Below are 22,009 nucleotides of genomic sequence, written 5' to 3'. Positions count from 1 at the left end.
AAATTGCTATAACTGTGTCACTCAGGGTTGTGGATTTTTCACACCCCTTAGGATACCCTCCCTGGGAAGGGACCCCAGTTAGTAGGAAAAGTAAGGTAACAGTAACGGTGGATTTGATTATTAGAAATATAGATAGTTGAGTTTGTGTTGATTGGAAGAACTGCATGCTAAATAGCCCACTGGGTGCAAAAGTTGCAGATCTCAAGAAACATATAGACAGATGTATGTACAGTGCTGGGGAGGAACGGATAGTTGTGGTACATGTAGATATCTGTGGGTATCAGATATAATGAAAGGTAGGAGAGAGGTCCTGGAGGACAAATTTAGACTGCTGGGTAAGAGATTCAAGTCCAGGACCTTCATGGTAGCATTTGCTTCCAGTTCCAAGTGCAGAGCCAGAAAGACAGGCAGAACAGTGGGTCTCAATATATGGATAAGATGATGGTAGAGAGAGGAGAGTTCTAGGTTTATTAGGAAGAAAAGGTTACTCACCTGGTGCAGTAACTTGTGTTCTTTGAGAGGTGCCCCCCTGTGGGTGCTCCACTTTAGGTGTCGTTACGTCCCGTGCCCTTGATCGGAAATCTTCTCAGCAGTATTCACTCGGGTTGCGCATGCGCAGCTCATCTCATGGCACCACTGGCGCGTCTTCTAGCATGCATGCGACCTGATTCCCTCGGTGCCTTCTCTACCATAGAGTCCACGGTTAGAACTCCAAAGTAGAGGGGAAGAGGGAGGGTAGTGGAGCACCCACAGAGATACATCTCGAAGAACACCAGTTATTGACCAGGTGAGTAACCTTTTCTTCTTCTTTGAGTGATGTCCCTGTGGATGCTCCACTTTTGGTGATTATACAGCAGTGGCCTGTATCGGAGGAGGAACTTTGGTATTAATTATTTTGTACAGATGACAGTACCATTAGTCCTAGTGAGGCATCCCTGGCAGATGCCTGATTAATAGCATAATGTTTTATAAAGGTATGTGCTGATACCCATGTCGCAGTTTTGTATATGTCCATTACAGGAACATCATTCAAGAAGGCTACGGAAATGGATATTGCTCTCATGGAATGAGTTCTGGTCCGTGAGGGGACTTGTAAACTTTTTTGTTCGTAATATAAGTGGATGCATATTGAAATCCACTTGGATAGCCTTTGGCTGGAGATAGCCCTGGAGCAGCTTGTCCCAGAACCCAGTAGGGGAGAGGCAATTCTTGATTTAGTCCTAAGTGGAGCATAGGATCTGTTCCAAGAGGTGAATATAGCTGAATCTTTGGGAAATAGAGACCATAAAGTGATTAAATTTAACATACTGGTAAGGGGCAAAAATGCCAAAGAAACCCACCACAGTAGCAATTTACTTCAAAAATGAGGAAAGCCAGTTAAGCAGAAATTAAAAGGATCAGTCACAAGCATGAAATGCATGCAAACTGCATGTAGACTATTTAAAAACACCATAATTAGAAGCTCAAACTAAACGTATCTTCCAAATAAAACAACTGTAAAAGGACCAGAAAAATTCCATCATGGTTAAACAGCAGAGTAAAAGAAGTGGTTAGTGGCAACAAGGCATCCTTTAAAAATTGGAAGTCAAATTCTAGTGAGGTAAATAGAAAGAAGCATAAACTCTGCCAAGTCAAGGGTAAAAGTATATCAAGGAAGGCCGACACAGATTTCAAAGAGCAACTAACTAATGACACAAAAACTAACAGCAAAAATCTTTTTAAAATATATCAGAAGCCGAAAGCCTGCCAGACTATCAGCAGAGGTCACTGGATGATTCAGTCACAAAAGGAGCATTGAAGGAAGACAAAGACATTGCAGAGAATGAATTATTTGCATGAGTCTTCACTGCAGAGGATGTGGGGGAGATCCTGACATGCAAGCCATTCTTCTCAGGTGACAAATCTGAGGAACTGTACTGGAAGGAGGTGTCAGTAAAGGTGGTTTTGGAACAAACTGATTAATTTAACAGATTAAGTCACAAAGACGAGGGTATGCAGTCAAGAATTTTGAAAGAATTCAAATATGAAATTGCAGAACTACTAACTGTGATATGTAACTTGTTTACATCATCCACTATACCAGATGACTGGCAGATAGTTAATGTAACACTGACTTTTTAAAAAAGGTCCAGAGGGGATCCCAACAATTACAGGCTGGGAAGTCTAACTTCAGTATCAGGCAAAATTAGTTTAAACTATAATAAAGACCAGAATTATTAGACATAGATAAACATAGTATGTTGTGGAAAAAGCAGCTCCACTCTTGTAATGGGAAACCATGCCTCACAAATCTATTAGAATCTTTGAGGATGTCAACAAGCATGTGGACAAGGATAATCCAGTCAATATAGTGTACTTGGACTTTCAGAAAATTTTCTGAAAGATCCCTCATTAGAGCCCGTTAAGCAAACTAAATAGTCGTGGGTTAAGAGGAAAGGTCCTCTCATGGATCAGTAACTGGTTAAAAGATAGGAAACAAAGAGTAGGAATAAATGATCAGTTTTCACAATAGAGAGATAAATAGTGGGGATCCAAAGCTGAATGCAAAGAGTTAGTTATAAAGGGATCCCACTAAACTGTGAATAGGAAAAAAAAAATGGCAGATGAAATGCAATGTTGATAAATTCAAAGTAATGCACACTGGAAAACATAATCCCAATTATACATACAAAATGATGGGGTCTAAATTAGCTATTACCACTGAAGAAACATCTTGGAGTCATCATGGATAGTTCTCTGAAAACGTCGACTTAATGTGTAGTGGCCATCAAAAAAAGCTAATGTTAGGAATCATTAGAAAAGGAATAGATATAAGATAGGAAATATCATAATGACACTATATAAATCCATGGAATGCCCACCCCTTGAATACTGCATGCTGTTGTAGTCACCTCATCTCAAAAAAGAGATATTAGAATGGAAGAGGTACAGAGAGAGAAAGGCAACAAAAATTATTAATGATATAGAATAGTCTTCCTACAAGGAGAGATTAACAAGACTGGAACTGTTTATCTGAGAAAAGGGACAATTAAGGGTGGATATGAAAGAGGTCTATAAAATCATGAATGATGTGGAGAAAGTGAATAAGGAAGTGTTTTTTACCCCTTTACATAACACAAGAAGTAGGGGCCATCCAATGCAATTAATAGGCAGCAGGTTTAAAACAATCATAAGGAAGTACTTCACACAACGCACAATCAACCTATGGAACTTGTTGCTTGAGGATGTTGTGAAGATCAAAAGAATTAGATAAATTCATGGAGGATAGGTCTATCAATGGCTATTAGCCAAGATGGTCAGGGATGTAACCCCATGCTGTGGGTGATCCCAAATCTCTGACTGACAGAAGGCAGGATTGGGTGATAAAGAATGGATCACTCAAAATTGCCCTGTTCTGTTCATTCCTTCTGAAGCATCCGACACTGGCCGCTGTCAGAAGACAGGCATACTGGACTAGACAGATCATTCTTATGTTCTGAACTGCGGCATGGAAAGGTGGCAGCAGCAGAGGGCATCAAGCTTTTAACCATCTAGATTCACCCGCTGCTACCACAGACTACCAAGTGTGAAGTATAGAGAAGAAAGGCAGAGTCTAGTCTATAAATAGTGGCAATACCCAAAAACATGAAACAGCAAATTTGCTAAGTTTCAATAAAAAAATCTCATCAGTCAAAGGTTTATTTATGTCATTATTCTGAATATTACTGAAAGTGGAAGTAGAGGGTACTAGTGCTGTTTAATTTGTTTTGTAACTTTTATTTGCTAGTTCCTCAGGTGCACAATAATGATTTTGAAATGTCTTTTAAAGTGGAAAAGATGTAATGGCACAATTGTTCATTGATACTGAATGTTCAAAAAAGAAAAAATAAATAGATAGCCACATAACATTCCATACAGTTACTCAATGAATGAGTGAATTATCAAACTTAAGGGTCAAGCATAATACATTTTTGTGTTTTGTAGTTTGTGTCATGTACTAAGAGACTGTCAAATTAAAAGTCGTGCTTTTATCTGATAGCTAAGGTAAATGAAATTATTTCAAGTAAGAAGTTTCTCTCGTTTCAGTTGGACAATTCTGTGCTTTTGACAGAAGCCTGTTTAGTCAGTTTCCCCATTTGTGTGGGGCGTTCTACAGAGCAACACATGAGAGAAAAGATTTTTTTAAAATAGAAAAATACAATTTAAAAAATGGCAGGATATTCGGAGGCAGATGTAATATCTAAAGCTACTTTTAGCTTTTTTTTTTTTTTTTTTTTTTTTTTTTTTTAGACTGGACTAGGTTTTATTTGAACAAAACATTGAATCATAGAATCATAGGACTGGAAGGGACCTCGCAAGGTCATCTAGTGCAGTCTCCTGTAATTATGGCAGGAGAAGCATTATCTAGACCATCCCTGACAGGTGTTTGTCTAACATGCTCTTAAAAATCTCCAATGATGGAGACTCCACAACCTTTCTAGGCAATTTATTCCAGTACTTAACTACCCTGACAGTCAGGAAATTTTTCTTAAGGTCCAATCTAAAGTGCCCTTGCTGCAATTTAAGCCTGTTACTTCTTGTTCTATCCTCAGAGGTTAAGGAGAACAATTTTTCTCCATCCTCCTTGTAACAACCTTTTATGTACTTGAAAACTTATGTCTCCCCCTCAGTCTTCTCTTCTCCAGACTAAACAAACACAGTTTTTTCAACCTTCCCTCATAGGTCATGTTTTCTAGACCTTTAATCATATTTGTTGCTCTTCTCTGGACTTGCTCCAATTTGTCCACATCTTTCCTTAAATGTGGCATCAAGAACTGGATACAATACTCCAGTTGAGGCCTGATCAGCGTGGACTAGACTGGAAGAATTATTTCTCGTGTCTTGCTTACCACACACCTGCTAATACACCCAGAATGATGTTTGCTTTTTTTCCAACAGTGTTACATTGTTGGCTCATATTTAGTTTGTGATCCATTATAACCCCCTTTCTGCAGTACTATTTCCTAGACAGTCATTTCCCATTTTGTATGTGAGCAACTGATTGTTCCTTCCTAACTGGAGTACTTTGCATTTATCCTTATTGAATTTCATCCTATTTACTTCAGACCATTTCTCCAGTTTGTCCAGATTATTCCAAATTTTAATCCTATCTTCCAAAGCACTTACAACCCCACCCAGCTTGGTATCATCCGCAAACTTTACAGGTGTACTCTCTATGCTATTATCTAGATCATTGATGATGATATTGAACAGAACCGGACCCAGAACTGATCCCTGAGGACCCCCACTCAATGTGTTCTTCCAACTGTGAACCTCTGATAATGACTGTTTTCCAATCAGTTATTCACCCATCTTATAATAGCTCCATCTAGGTTGTATTTCCCTAGTTTGTTTATGAGAAGGTCAGGCGAGACAGGATCAAAAGCCTTACTGAAGTCAAGATATATCACATCTACCGCTTCCCCCATCCACAAGGCTTCTAGAACGAAAGAAAGAACGAAAGAAAGAAAGGTCTGACATGATTTGTTCTTGACAAATCCATGCTGACTGTTACTTATTACCTTATTATCTTCTAGGTGTTTGCAATCTGAGTGCTTAATTATTTGCTCCATTATCTCTCGAGGTATTGAAGTTAAGCTATTAGTCCGTAATTCCCTAGGTTGTTCTTATTTCCCTTTTTATAAATGGGCACTATACCTGCCTTTTTCAAATCCTTTGGAATCTCTCTCATCTTCTATGACTTTTCGAAGATAATCGCTAACAGCTCAGATATCTCCTCAGGCAGCTCCTTGAATATTTTAGAATGCATTTCATCAGGTGATTTGAAGACATCTAACTTGTCTAAGTAATTTTTAGCTTGTTCTTTCTCTATTTTAGCCTCTAATCCTACCTCATTTTCACTGCCATTGACTATGTTAGATGTCCAATCACTACTAATTTTTTTTTGTGAAAACAAAGCAAAAAAAATAGTCATTTAGCACTTCTGCCATTTTCACATTTTCTGTTACTGTTTTACCTGCCTCATTGAGTCAGAGGCCTACTCTGTCCTTGATCTTCCTCTTGCCTCTAATGTATGTGTAGAATGTTTTCTTGTTACCCTTTACGTCGCTAGCTAATTTAATCTCATTTTTGCCTTGGCCTTTCTAATTACATCCCTACATACTTGTGTTTTGTTTGCATTCATCCTTTGTAACTTGTCTTAGTTTCCACTTTTTGTAGGATTCTCTTTTGAATTTCAGATCATTGAAGATCTCCTGGTTAAGCCAGAGTAGTTTCTTGCCAAACTTCCTATCTTTCTTATGCAGTGGGATAGTTTACTCTTGTGCCCTTAATAATGTCGCTTTGAAAAACTGCCATCTCTCTTTAACTGTTTTTCCCTTAGACTTCCGTGGGATCTTAACTACCAACTCCCTGAATTTGCTAAAGTCTACCTTCTTGAAATCCATTATTTTTATTGTGCTCTTTTTCCTCCTGCCATTCTTTAGAACTATCACTTTTACCCAAGCTGTCTTCCATTTTCAAATTTTCAACCAGATCCTCCCTATTTGTCAAAATCAAATCTAGAACTGTCTCTCCCCTAGTAATTTTGTCCACTTTCTGAGATAAAAAATTGTCTCTAATACATTCCAAGAACTTGTTGGATAATCTGTGCCCTGCTGTGTCATTTTCCCAACAGATGTCTGGGTAGTTGAAATCTCCCATTACCACCAAGCCCTGTGCTTTGGATGATTTTGTTAGTCGTTTAAAAAAGCCTCATCCACCACTTCTTCTTGGTTAGGAGCTCTGTAGTAGACTCCTACTATTATGACAGCACCCTTGTTTTTCACATAAAATATCCATTGCTTCCTTTCATAAATATAGTTATGCTCTGAGTAGTTAATCCCCATCTTTAAAATGGAAATTAGGAGTGACCCGATTTCATATTGACAGTGTCCATTTAAGAAACGGTTATTTTGTTAAACATGTGAATGTGTGTAACAGAAAATTCATGGATCACTTCCAGATTATTTCTTAAAGCCACTACAATATAATACAATTTATCATCAGGTACACAGAGCACATGCATATAATATTTTAACATTCACTGGGAAGTTAAATAATCATTGTAACAGAAAGCAAACCATCACTAAACTAAACAACATGCAAAGAAATATTGACAGAGTGAGCAACAGAGAGAACACACTACGTAGCGAAAAAGTAGTTAGGCCTAGGTGCTCACCAGTAATGTAACATAATATAATTAACAAAGTTATGCTCTTTAATAAGAAAAAAAAGTTTGGAAGTCTCATCTCTGGCCTATGTCAGGGATTCTAGCTCAACACTAGGAATTTGAGGAACCAATGCTTACACTGCAACCCAGTAAGGGTAACATTACCTTTTCAAATGTGCCATTATTTGAACGAACCAAACCTAAGTGGACTTTGGTTTCTCTATTGGGAAAACTGGTTACTCAAACAAAATAGCCTTTATAATAAAAACAGGTTATAATGATATCTATATATCCAAGGCTTTTCAAAAGCACAAGTATTACTCTTTGCTTGTACAATCACTACATTATCAGCATGTAATTGTTTTGCAGAAAGCTAAGATGATTAGTGTGTGTGTATAAGATGCTATATAAATATCAGAATGGAATTTAGTTTTTAAGAGGTGTCGCTACTTTTATATGGCATTTTTGTCTGCATTTTTCTATTATTATTATTATTAAGAGTAACTTCTAAGTTTACAGTAAACTGAAATAAATTAACAAAGGAAAGTATTTTTTCCATTTGTTTACTATGTGCATTTTAACAGTACTTTGTGTTTTCTGTATAGTCAGTTCATTATGCTGCTGTTCAGTTGTAGTTCCTCTCATATGCACTGGCAGGACGATGTCACTCTCATTCATGCTCTGAAGGGAACTAATTTGTATGCTCATCCCCAGGAACTGCATGAGGGTTTTTATTAGTAACAGCAATGCAGTGGGTGCTTTGAATAAAATAAGTCCATTTCAAAAATTCAAGTGACAGTGTTCCATGAAGAATATTAGCATAAACACTTATATTATGGATTTATAACTGAGTCTACATATGTACTTTTCACTTGACTTGAAAATATTGCTTAAGACCTAAGACAGGGCTAAGTTTCCAGCCCAGATTTTTAATGGGGAATTGATCAAATGAATGACAGACGTCTGTTCTGAATGCTGATTTCTCCCCTCATATATTGGTTATTGTAAATGAAAAAAAAAAAAATGTTTTGATTGCATGAACTTTTTAAAAAATTATGTATACAACCATTATATAGGGATCTTTTAGACAACTTTTCTTCAAACCACCCATCTTTCAAACAGCTTAGATTTACCAAAATGAAATTTGTAAAGTGACTGGATTGCAATATAGTACAAGATGCTGTGGTATTTTGAAGGAAGAACTTAAAAACATGAAAATCACACTTGCCATACTTGGAATGAATATCCTCAGGCTGCATTCTCCAGAAAATGTCACATAATTTGTCTTAATTGTTAATATTGATACAAGTAACTGAGACTCACCTTTCTTTTCAAAACCTGAAAGTTCAATGTGTTATCTTTAACTACCTCCTATGGCCTTTTGAATGGACCCAGAGACTCCAAACTCTACTACCTGCTCTTTTAGTATGAGCAGCAATTTTTGCCAAATGTAACATTCCCAAGTTTATTTGAGATGGAGTTTACATAATCTTTTTATCTGTCTGTCTCCCTCTCAATTTCAGAGTGCTCCCAGTAGCAATAACAGAAAAAGGAAAAAAAAAAAAAAAGTAAGTCAGCAAGAGCCTCATCAAACCATTGCTGACCATGTCATCAAGAAATTCTTGATGCAGACCACTATCCACACCAGCACTATCCTACTGACTAAAAAATATGGTGGGGTTCTCCTATCTGGAGAGTAAAAAGGTTAGCAAAAACCACACAAGACACCTGGCTTTCCCTTCAATCCCACACCCTATATCAACTTTTAAAGTTGTTTATTTTTCCTTTAAGTTTTCTGTATAATACAAGTTCCTAATAAGTATATTTGACAGTTAAAGTTAAAAATAGAAACAAAAAAAGGTGATCCGTACCCTTACCTTTCCGCGTGTTCTCTGTCACATCTACACCAAACTGGATGATGTCACCAGATAGAATCTCACATGGTGGGCTTTCCTCAGATCCTCTACTCAATCTCTGACTGTTTATGAAGGTACCATTACTACTCTTAGTGTCTTGAAGATAGAACTGTTTAAAAAAAAGAAATTACACTGAGATAAGTTATGTGCAAGAAAAAAAAGTTGATTAAATGAAAGCTAATGACACATTCCATTTTAATGTAGAACATCAAGTCAATACACAAGCTGGGAATGGGAAAATACTTCAGTTGCAAACTTGAGGTACTGTTTCATGAATGTAGCATCTTCACATTTTACCTTATATCTATACTTAAATTTTAGTTGTGTGTTAACACACAGTAATATGTTATCTAACACTATTGTACACTGAAGTATAGCTACTACACAAGCAATTGTTGCTAGTTTTATTTAATCCACTAACTTCCACAGTTAAGCATGACTAACAACAAACATTTTTGCAGCGTCTATGCTAAGATTCACAATCATGTTAATTAACACATTTAAAACTTAAAGTGGTAGGCCTACCCTTAAAAAAAATCAATGTTCCATAATACAAGTAAGTCATGTTGTGCAACAGGGAACTGATGGTAAAAAGAGAAGCCTAGGGGGGAAAAAATGAAGATTCAGGAAACAGAAATAGGGCCTAGAAGGTGAGACAGGCAAGCCCAAATGCACAATGGACATACTATGGCAGAAGACCAGTTCTCAACCCTTCCCAAGTATTTTTAAAATATTGGCATAAAGATAGTCTCCTATAACCATATTTAGGCATCTAAAGGTGTGATTTTCAAAAGCATCTAAATGATTTAGGAGTACATTTCCAAATAACTTCAAACCTTGAGTACAACCTAGCCCAAACATTTCACCTTTTTTTATTTGTGGAAATTCAATATATTAGGTGGCAGCATTGATTGCAGATTGAGCAGACTCAGTTTTGTATTTGAGTTTGTGTTGTTCTCATGGTAAAGAATGTTAATAAGGACCCTTTACTTGTCTATTTCAGCATAAATGAGCAGTCTAAATGAGAAACCTCTGAAAAGAAAAAAATTCTATGTAAAATCTAAAATCTATTAACAATTAGGAAACTAAAGAAAAAAGTACAAAACATATACTGTAGCAATTTAAGATTATAAAATGGAAAGGAAAGAACTTGCAACATAAAAATCTCATTTATATTTAAATACATAAATTTAAAGAATTATTTCCTTTTTAAAAATCTATTTTTATCTTATTTTCACAATTATTTTTATCTACCTTGGTGCAAAAAACATTCAGAATATAAAAAATATAAATGTAGAAGTCATTTAAGACTCAATAGTCTAAACAAAGGATGGTCCAGTGGTTATGGCACTAACCTAGGACTTGGGAGTACCCAGGTTCCATTTCCTACTCTGCCCTAGATTTCCTGTATGACTATGGGGAAGTCACTGAGCTCCTCTGTGTTTCACTTCCCCATCTGTAAAATGGGGATAATAGCACATTCGTAACTGGGTGTTGTAAGGATAAATATATTAAATATTGTGGGATAATCAAACTACGGTGATAGGGGCCCTACAACTATAAAGGGCCACAATCAGCTTAAGTATTTTTAAATTCAGTAGTTGCAAAATATTCAAGCCTCTGGCAGAACAGCCTTTCAGAACATGGGCAGAGTATTTTTTACTTTCTGTTAAGAGAGGTTTCTTGGTAAGGATTCTGTTCCCTGCTGATATGTGTAGGTCTTTCCAGTATGGAAAAGTGGATCAGCCAGAGGCAGCAACAACAAATATGCTTGGGCTCACCTCCTTCTCCCTGCCTGTTATCCTCCCTGCTAAGTCTTCCATTTCAGTTAGTGCTACTGGTGAACACAGCCTTGCAGGGCTTACAAGAGAGGGTGCTCCTGAGTTGCACACAGAGCTGTACATAAGAATGACGATGAAGTGTTCTTAGATGTACAATTTAACTAAAAATATTATTTAATATTTACAGTCACAGCAACCTGAGGCACTGTAGCTATAGAGATGTTTTCAAGTGGAAATGCAATTTTAAAATTGGTGTCCTTTCAAATATAAAAGGTCTAGGTTTCTTTGCATACCCATTTTTATTTAAAAAAATTAAAGCTTCTTGAATTTCTTAAACTGAAAACCTCATTAAAACTTACTTAGAGGCAATTAAAATAATTTGTGTGCTCTTTGCAACTAATAAAAAATATAATCAATTGTACTGGTTCTCATCCAACTGAAGCTGAAGTGTAGATGCACAAACTAAACTTATAGAATTAAAGATAGAAAGTCCTCCTTGGTCATGTCATCTTTAAGTCGTTTAGTAAATAATATAGTCAAGACAAGTCACATTTACATAGTAATACATTTGAGTGTTTTTTCCAGTGTAGTTTTATACTACTCAAATGATCTTTCCTTGTAGCTCAATCCCTCTATCATTTTTGCTGTCTCTCTCAATTCTGTCTTTAAAAAAAAAAAAAAAAAAAAAACCAATTTGGAGTAAATGCACATCCTCTGCTAGTACCCAGGAGCTACAAACAGTACACAGTATTTAGGTTGGTCCCTCCTGTGCCCTAGAAAGAACTATGACATTCCTGGTTCAGATCATGATGCCTATATATGTAGTTCAAAACTGTGCTGCCACACCTCCGCCCTCCACTCTTCCCATGCATGCACACATGCATGGAGAAATTGGTATCCAATTTATTATCCGTTAACTCTGCTAAGATTAAAAAAAACTTTCTCCAGGCTGAATTACAGTATTATTTCCTGCCCATGTCCCAACTCTCAAGGTCCTCCCCCCCCCTTTTTTTTTTTGGTTAAATGTCTTCATAGGTGTTAGCAACTCCTCCCATTTATGTATTAGCAGTAAATTAATTTACACATGGTGCTTTAGTTTATCTCTTGCACATCATTTATAAAGATGTTAAATAAAAACAGACCTTACACACCCCCAAATTCAACACATTGCCATTTATCATGCTTCTTTGATACAGTCCATCATTTTTCAACCAAGATAAGGGTAGGATTCAAGCAAATTTAAATTTGATTTTCCAAGTAATATTAAATGATGAACTATTTAATTGCTTAGTAAAGTTTAGACATTACATTTTTTTCAAAGAACAGTAGCTTGTTTACCCTAACTTGTGTTGTTTTAAAAAAAAAAAAAAAAAAAAAAAAAGTTCCACTGTCTTCTAAGTCAGTGGAAACAGCAATTTGCTAGGAGCCAGACAACTGCATCTAATCTGCATCTACATAATACCACACTTTATGGGAGAAGTTTCTAAAAGTTCTTGTCTTGACTGGTGGGGTAGGGAGAAAAGGGAATTTTATCTCTGCCCATCCCAGATTCCATGATGGGAGAGGCTAAATACTTCTTTCTTCTCCAAGTTAGGATGGTGAGTGTGCTTATCTTCTGAAGGAAAATGCATGTTTCTAACTGTTCCTTCTCTTTCCCTCAGTCGCACTGTTACTTAACAGGTCAGCGATAGGCACACTCAAACCCTTGAGCCCTCCAAGCGTCTCCTTGGACCGTCCAGCCCCTACACTCCACTGGACACTTGCAATATTCACAGATTTGCTGCTGCTAAAGAAAGAGTACACCCCAGATTACCAGACTCACCTCAGATCACCAGTCTGCCTAACACACATTAGATATGTTTTAGGGAAATCAAGTAAAAACTTAAAGCATACAGACTGAAGTAGCTTCAAGTCAAAGTATTGCAAACAAATGGTTATATATAAAACAAAACAAAATGATAACATGAATTCTAGAGCCCAGACTTAATAGGATACTCTCTTGTTTTGTAGCATAATGATCATGCAAAATCCTAGCAGCACTTTACAGCCAGACTGGCTGTGATCCTCCTTTCATGAGACTGACATACAGTCAGCTTGCCTCCTAGGTGAAGGATTCAGTGGGTTTCTTTGCCCTCTCTAAAAATACTAGTCTCATCCTTTGTCTTTCTTTATTTATAAAAAGGTCACCCATGATGTTTGTTTCATCATGTAGATTTCCTTTCTTACAGATTTTGCACTTGTATGCAATTGTATGCAAACAGGTATACAGTCTGAAGCACACAATAATACCCAGATAGCGAGATACATGTCTATAACCTCCTGCCTGAAAGAAACATTTTTGAGGTATGTCACCTCCTGGTGCCCTGACTTAACTTCAAGACTTTCAGAACAATTTTCAGTAGATACATAACCCTTTAAATATTATCCATAAATACTTTTCTCAATGATTATGTTGACCAGTGGGTTACTGGCTCTTGGTAGAAACTTTACATGCCATTCTTTGGCAGACTATTCTGGATATATTCGACTCAGGAGATCCCTGTTAAACCCTATGCACCTCCTGTGACCTCTGCCGGTTGGCACCATGGGGGTCTCTGAGTCACAGCTATCTTTCCAGGAGCCACTTCTTTCCATTTTAGGATCATACCAATGGATTTAACAGATCCAGAGTTAACATACCACTGCTCAATCTAATCCAGTACCCTGTCTCAGAAAATGGCCAGTAGCAGAACATCAGGAATGCAAAAATCCCCACAATTCTCTATCATGGAATAATCTACCCATACAGCAGAGATGTCAAATATTCTATGGAAGCTACAATTCTATTTTTAATTATGACCAGTGGGCCAGGGTTTTAGGTATATAATCTAAGCTTAATCGCTAGCAGTACTCACACAGATGTGAACAGTAATTCTCATAAATATCAAAGGTAGAATATTACCTTTATATAGCAAGTCAATTCTTAGTATTTATTATTTATTCTGTACATTGTTGTTAACTGACCATCACTGTGGAAAAATACGCTTATCTTTCAGACCACTTTTATTTCCCTTTATTCTCCTTCCTCTTGTCTGTTTCTATGTTCCCTCTGTATTTCCTTCCACATAGCAACTCCCGCTCTACTTGGACTTCATTCCCCTACTTGTTCTATCCAATAAAAGGAGCACAAATTCAATAGTTAATGCTAACACTGAAAATATCATTAGGTTTTAGAGTTAACATCTCAGTGAGGTTAGTGGAGGGGACGGGAAAAGATGAATTCACACACTGACGTATTTTCCAGAGTTAGCAGATTGCTTGAAACAGACACTGCTTTGATTTATGCTAATTTCACACTTTGAAGGTTTTCTGCACAACCACAAGGACTAGATACATTTTTTTTTAAATGAAAAAAAGTCATATCAGCAAAATGCTCTTAGCATAGACACAGCTTATACTGGTCTAAGAGTGCTTTTGCTGGTATATTTTATGCCGGTTCGGCAAGCAATATAAACTATACCAGCAAAAGCTCTTTCATGCCATCATAAGTGAATCAAGGGCTTTTACCAGTATAGAAATGTCTCCACCCACCCACCCCCATACCTCCACCCCCCAAAAATCAAACCCCTAGAAGACATTACTATACCAGAAGTTTCTAATGTAAAAACTGGCTTTAGATGTATTATTTGAATTATAGTATTTAGTAATTAGTTTCCATGAAGAAGCACTATTGAATGTTGTGTTACAGGACCAATTTCTGGTTATATAATTTTCATATCCCTCAAAATATTTCACTACATTTTTTAAACAAATATAGAATTTGCCTAGTTTGCATGACACACGAGCATACTTTTTAAGCTAATAATCTCAAAATTACAGATGACTATTTTCTATAATGATGCTTTCGCAGTTTTAGGTTTTATTGTGGTCTGTTGGCAAAAATGACATCTTCATAGATTACCATTGCTCCACAAGCCTCATGTGTGGCTGAGGCTTGTACAATGCAAGCCTCTTCTGTCCTTTCTCTGTTCTCCCCTGGGTCCAGAGTTGCTCCTAAGTGCTAGTGCGAGGTCTTTGATTAAGGCACAGGCTCAGTCCTGCTAGTGCCTATCCTCTTTACCTCATCTTCCCTTTCCTCCTGTATTAATGTGGAGCCTTTCTGGAGTGGATCTGTGGGGGCTTGAGAAACAGGCAGTCTGGTCTGTGGCTCCTCAGCTCTCATGCATCTGGACAGCTGATTCCATTGAGAGGATATCCCTGGCAGGGCCTTGTTGATATTCCCTAAAGGGAGGATCCCACACAGTGCACCTTTTGAATCTAAGCTCTCTTAGTTCACACAGAACTTCTAGCCTTGTAGAACATGAGCTGGAGCTGGGCAGCATATCCTCCTCGCACCAGACTGGGGTTTGACACTCTTCTTGGAGTTGCCATGCTGGAAGACTGAGAAGGCATATTTTATTGCAAGTAGGACCAAATGCCTTAAAGCTGTTGATGCCTCGTATAGGTTGCAAAGAAAGCTGCACACTGAAGCATGTGACAAAGTAATTTTACCCTTAAGCCTCCAAAGCGACCTTCTTTATTCTAATGAGAGCCTGCTCAGGACTATGCCCTCCAACTGATGGAGACAAACTACTGAAGACAAAGATAGCTAGACCCTTATGTGAGGGCACAATGACATAAAAAAATCTTCATTTTCCACATCCATCTGCAGGAACTATTAGTCAACCACTTGGACTGGTATAAACACTGTATATAATTATCATTTCCTAGTTATAGGAGTTATACTACATCTGTCAGTATCAACATTTATGCTGGATTTTTTGTTCCATTAGATCTGTCTCATGGTTACCTAACTCTTTTAGGTTGTGCAACTGAAGAATTATCTTAAATCCAGAAAAAGTTCCACTGGTTGTTAAGTCACACTATAAACTTATACTTTTCTAAAAATCTACTTAAGGAACTAAGGGAAGCCTTAATACTGTATAGGTCTAATACTGAAAAAGAAATCAGAGGTTTATATTGTTACCTCTAAAAAAGGAGAGCAAAAGAACTGTACATTTAAAAACAAACCAGTTCTCCTTTTCAAGAACTATAAGCTGAAAACACTTTTTTGGTAACCGATAACACAACTGTTAACTGGTTTGCTTGGCACGCATGATGAATCAAGGAGATTTCAAGCACTCTTATGAGGAAAAGGAGACTTCAATTATATTCCTGCCAACTTGGAATGTTACAAAAAGATTGCTAGTTATTTTCCACAGCTTTTGAGTTTCTTCAATTTTGTGAAAGTGCTGACTACAATAGAGCATAGGACCCTGAAGTCTGTGATGAATTAAAGAAAGTAGAATTCCCAATTCTAAATCTGGAATTAGTTTCTCAAGTGATTAAACTAATGTCCAGTCAAGAAATTTCTGCCATCAAAATACACTGTAAATTAGCAAAAATCCAAGGTGAAGAGAACATTAGCCAAATATAAAAAAGCATTTTGCTCATCTGACAATCTAACTTTGCTGTCGATTGACATTCTGTTAGTATCTCTCTACCTGACTACTGAAAGGCAATGTTAGTTTCCCTCCTCTTGCTATAGGACAGTTTTCCTCAGCTAATGATTTTAAAGAGTTTCTATACAATAAACCTATTCTCTTTGGGGGATTAATCTAAATAGTATTTGGTTTTTCATGATTGTGTAAATCTGACACAGAAATCAACACTTATTACACAATGCCCAAGTAAAGTGGCTTTGGGTGGGGAAAGAGTGCACAACATCCAATCCCCAATTTCCAGGCAGGACAAAGAACAGCTTAGTGGCGGCTATTATAGCTAACAGAATGAAAAAGGGACTGCAACCTCGCACACTGTCACTGGACCTAGCGGCCACAACTCTGCCTCCTTCACATGCTGCTCTATAAAGAGTTAGCACAAAACCCAACTCTACTGAAGTGTGTGCAGAATTCATTGTCTATCTCTACAAACTTAGAAAATGAGATGGTTACTCCAAAGGTCTAACATGTTGCTCATTTGAAGACTGCATTAAAACTAAGATTAGCAAGTTAAATAAGACTGCTTGCTATGTAGTTATTGCACAGGGAAAACAAACCATCTGAAGCCCTATCCTCTTAAAATCAAGAGTCCAACTTTGCCAATACAAAACACAAACAAATAATGCTTAAGCCTGAAACGTTTGAGAAGAATATCCCCAAGTAGCCATAAACTATTAACCTCTTAGTATACAGCCAAGGAATTATGTGAATATTTTTGTGCAAAAGCTGTTTACTTTTCTTATATTTCTCCATAATGAATGGAAAGCTGGAGAATCAAATGCAAGCCAGAACTGCAAAGCTTGAAACTATTAATGTATTAATTACACATAAATATTACAAATACACATTAATGTATTAATGTGCTAAGCAGAAGAGACTGGAAGGGAAAATTCCAGTGGAAGTCAGTAACTAGCTATTCAACAGAACCAGGATTCTGGCTTTAGTTGTATTCTGCTTAAACGATATGTTATCGAATAAAAAATTAGTGATTCAGATTTGTGGATATGAAGATAATAAAAGCGTTAAATGACCTTTATCAGCTAATAACAGAATCTTTATAAACGGTGTAATTATTTGTATAAATATGGCATATTAATTGATCTCTCTCTTTACAATTAACTTGTTAGCTAACAGACAAAAAAATTTTCTTCCTTTGTGTCTTGTTATTCTGTCCTGAACTAAATACAAACACTCAAAAGCCTAGAATGTGAGAAAAGCAACTGAAGACGAAGGTATGGCAAATATTGTATGGAACTTTTTTTCTGTGCATGTAAGATCACCAGCAGTGTCTTCACAAGACTAATCTTTTAAGTAAATGGCTTTGATCAGTCAGTATTAAGTTGACTAAAATACTGTACACTCATCCAAGAATCTCTAAAGCATTTTACAAAATGTGGATAAGTCCTATCGTTCCCATTTCATAACTGGGAAATGCTAACGTAGTATCAAGATGGATAATGTAAACTTTACCCAACAAGCAAAATCAGCCGAGTCAGAAAATGGCAACCAAACTGTGGAAGAATGATTTCTAAACACTTTGAACAGCATTAAAGCAAGTGCAAAAGATCACTGTCAATCCAGAAAGAAAATGAAAGACATTGAGAAAGATGTGGTCTGAGACAGTCCTTCTCTCCTCAGTAGGATGCAAAACAATAATGTTGTCCTACTTACTGAATGAATATTTTTCCTCTATGGAGAAAATAAAGTGCTGAATATAAACAGACATTTAGAAAGTAAAATTAATCTCCAAAAAATTCAGATAACCATTGCATCATTCAGGTAGGGCCCTTAAATTGCAAATAGCTATCAGATAAAACATTTTACCACAAAATATGAGAACAATTTACAAAAATAGATTTCCTTTAACATCAATGTCACTAATTTTGATATAAGAGGCATATTTTTAAGACAGCCAGATCTAGAGGAGGAGTTCTAATTTACAAGTACTTTAGTTTATATATAGTGACTGACTTGCTGCAATAAGACATTTGTCACCTTGGTTACTAATTACTACTTTTTAAACATCTCTTCCTTAATTTTGTCATTGTGGCTCCCATAAGAATTTTGGGAAATTAACCTTTTACTACAAATACTGGGCAGATTCAATACAAGTATTAACAATTTCAAATTCAATTTATTTTCTTGATAGCATATTCTTAAAATTTGTCACTTCACATTTTAACATCTCCCTTTCTCAGCAAAACCAAACCACAAAGAAAACAAAAGACATTATGGAAGTTGACCAACAGCCTCAGAAGAGATGGTATAAGTCCCCACAGAAGAGGATAACAGAGAAAAGCTTCCCAGCAAAAACTCCAAATTAGATGTGGTACTACTTGTGTAAAACTCTCTTGGATCAGAATGATTTGAACTGACAGGCTTCAAGCTAAAGAATGTTTAAATATCATAAAGTTGCTTTACCTAAGAATAAATTATAGAATTATTAAGGTGAAGTTCATGGCAACACAGAGAGCAACACACATTTATATTACAATAGATCCTCAAGTCCCCAGCTAGGATTCAGGTCCCATTGTGCTAAGCACTGTAAGTGTACATGGAAAGAGGCTTCCAAAGTGCTTAGAAACTAAGAAAAGACAAAAAAGGTGGGAGAAAGGAAGTATCTCAGTTTTACAGGCAGGAATCTGAGGCAAAAGGAGATTAAATCATTTGCCCAAGGCCATACAAGAAAGTCTGTATGAAAGAAAGCTAGGAATTACTCCAAATGCTCTAAATCCCAGCCTAGTGCCTTAACCCCAAGGCCATCCCCTTCTCTCAATTTATCTTTCATTACTTCTACTTAAAAGTTCTAGGTCCCTCCTATGAAGGCACTTGATCCAAGCACAAAAGACATAGTAGGCTTTGCTTTATGCTTCTGAAGCCAAACTCTCACACAATGGTGAAATATAAGTATCTTACACCATTATAAGATTCAGCATTTCTTACTAGAACTTCATTTTATTCAATGGAGCAAAATTACATCACTAGTAATTAAAACATGGCAAGTTCTAGCCTAGCAACTATTCAATATTTTTATCAATGACCAGGAAGAAAGAGTTGTTATTGATAAAGTAAACAGATGATAGAGATTGGGGGAGTGGAAATAAATAAGAGGTCACTGACACAGCTATCTGGATCACCTCGTAAACTGGGCGCAAGCACACAATGACAGTTTCAATATAACCGAATGTAAAGTCATATATCAAAAACACAGAGCCCTTATAGGAGGGGAGACTATCCTGGGAAGCAGTGACTGAGAAAAAGATTTGGGCGTCATGATAGATAATTAGCATAACCTGAGCTCCTAGCAAGATGCTGTGGCCAAAAGGGTTAACGTATCCTTGGATGTATAAACAGAGGAATATCGAGTAGGAGCAGAGAGGTTAATAACCTTTGTATTTGACACTGGTGCAATTGTGTCCAGTTCTAGCATCCACGATTCAAGAAAGTTATTGAAAAATTTAACACAAAATTCAGAGAAGAACCATGACTAAAAAACAATGATTTATTGGTGTTGTAAAACCACTACCCATTTCAAGTCAGATTATCCTTAACCTGGTTTGCAAGACAACCCACAGAATTTCACATTATAGTCAACATTTGTCTCCATCTATATGGAAAGACATCTCCAATGCAAGAAAGGTGTTGAGATTTACATATATACTACTGCCTTTAATCCAATGATGAACATGTCTCTCCCCTCCCACACAACTTTTTCAAAAAGTTTTTTTTTTTTTTTAAATATCCAAGACAGACCTGCTTCTCCCAGATCAGCTGACAGAATATCAAGAAATAACATTTTATGTCTTAACTACATTTCAGTAAATTTCTCCCACAGGATAGCGTCACCTTGTTTTCTCATTCAGCAGCAGCATTTGTGATCGCACAGATGAATTATAAAAAAACCCTGAACTGGGGGGAAAGGTAAAAATGCCACCACTCACATTTCTAAAGTGCACATCACTGTAGCAGTATCGAGGGGCTGAAAAAGAAATTTTTTAAATGTCAAATTTTATTCACTAAAATACCTGTTTTTCCATTGCTCTCAAATTTAAGCAACTGTTACCGGAAGATTTTTTTTCCCTATTCTTCCTCACCCCTACTTCTCTTTTCCATTCATAATACCTGGTCATTCTGAAGCTATCATTAACTGGAGAAGATTTATACAAAAGTTTATTTTGTAACATTTTAGGAACTGCCAGGTTTGGATTTCAGACTGACTTCTGGTGATAAGAGACTCCACAGCAGTCCCCTGCAGCAATAATAATCGGCCACCAGCTTCTGTAAGTTTCACACTACCTTAAAAATCCCACCAAGCTAAATTGTATTGGCGGTTCTTTGATGAAGAAGCAGTCTCAAAGGCAACTGGCTGGAAGCTAGTGAAGGAGCTTAAAGATAAGAACTTGGACTCTGAAATGGATCAAAAATTGAACTGAGAGCTTGCTGAACAAGCAGAGAACTGGTTCAATGTTATGAATTTTTCTTGCCTAAAACAGTGACTACTTCCTGCCTGCCCTTTACCTTAATCCCCAGACGGAATGTGCAACAACAGAGCAACTTGGAGGTGATAAGCTTGTGTTTCAATGCGATTAGGGTCTTCATCTGAAAAAACTGAGTACAACATTTTAGTTAGTCAAAAACAGAAGTAGGCATTTGTTGTCTTCATTATCTGCCCTGAATCAACCATGGGTCCAACAGGATGTTGAGACCCTTGAATACCTTGACAATAAGAGGACAGATGCTCCTGACAGATAGTGTCCAAGATAGTATCTTGATAGGTTTCTCCAACAACCTATTCAGCTTGTCTGGTTTAAGCTTAGCTAGCTTTTTTTCAATGAACTGAATTTTTCCAAGACTTTAAGATCTCTGAGAAACAGCACTATCTACCTATTAAGACATATGCCTGGGTACTGTCACCATATTGGTGGTATGAGCGTCCATCGTGTCTCAAGTTCCCCTAGCTGTGAATATGGTGAACAAAACCAGTCTTAACGATCTTATAAATCATTAAAAGATCTTAACAGATCTCAATACATAAAGACTTTTGGAGAAGATGAACAGTTGCCCAGCAAGACCCAGCTTAATACAGCATTAGTCACTCCTACTGGATCAACCATACAAAACAGATCAACAAAACCTTGCAATAGTTTGTACAATAGGCAGCTGATATGCTTGATCTCAGTATAGATGCTTTTAGCAGTGGGAAATGTGAAGGATTAAATTAGAGTCTGTTATCCTTTAAATACATACAGCTGGAGGCAGGTGTTGAATCCCCAACCTAAGCAACTATGTAAGGTGAAATACGTCAAATCACAAAATTACCAACGAAAAACAACCTTCATTTACACTGAGTTTTGCTTCTAAATTTAAATTGGATTAGTTAAATTCAAGTTCTGAGCTTCCCCACACTGCAAATGCCCTTTTATTTACATTAATAAAAGATCCAACAACAGGTCAAACTCCTGAGACATAGTTATTCACAACATGGCCTTGAGATACACAGCAAGCTGATTGGTTATCATAGTTTTAGTTCAGAATGATTTGGGGAAGAATTTGACAAGGAATTGCTTGCAAAGTATGTACCTGGCAAAATGTGATTTAAGAGAT

At 36.8% G+C, this 22,009-nt stretch overlaps 1 protein-coding gene across 17 annotated transcripts in view; it reads right to left on the bottom strand.

Annotated features, from left to right (window-relative positions):
* SLMAP (sarcolemma associated protein) overlaps positions 1–22,009 on the bottom strand; it is a 152,810-nt gene that overhangs the window by 86,269 nt on the left and 44,532 nt on the right. For 9 of the 17 annotated variants that reach the window (XM_067544218.1, XM_067544231.1, XM_067544219.1 and 6 more), the window contains exon 3: positions 9,067–9,214. In XM_067544218.1, the coding sequence (XP_067400319.1) occupies positions 9,067–9,214 (148 nt within the window). Of the gene's footprint in view, positions 1–9,060; positions 9,215–22,009 lie in introns of all 17 variants that reach the window. The other 8 variants (XM_067544216.1, XM_067544215.1, XM_067544226.1 and 5 more) reach the window with 1 other exon arrangement.

This window comes from Emydura macquarii, unplaced genomic scaffold (assembly GCF_026122565.2).
Source record: "Emydura macquarii macquarii isolate MOO-44397 ecotype Brisbane River unplaced genomic scaffold, CSIRO-AGI_Emac_v2 contig_968, whole genome shotgun sequence".
Taxonomy (NCBI): domain Eukaryota; kingdom Metazoa; phylum Chordata; order Testudines; family Chelidae; genus Emydura; species Emydura macquarii.
Note: the sequence above shows the minus strand (reverse complement) of the source record. Positions and strands in the feature narration are given on the sequence as shown.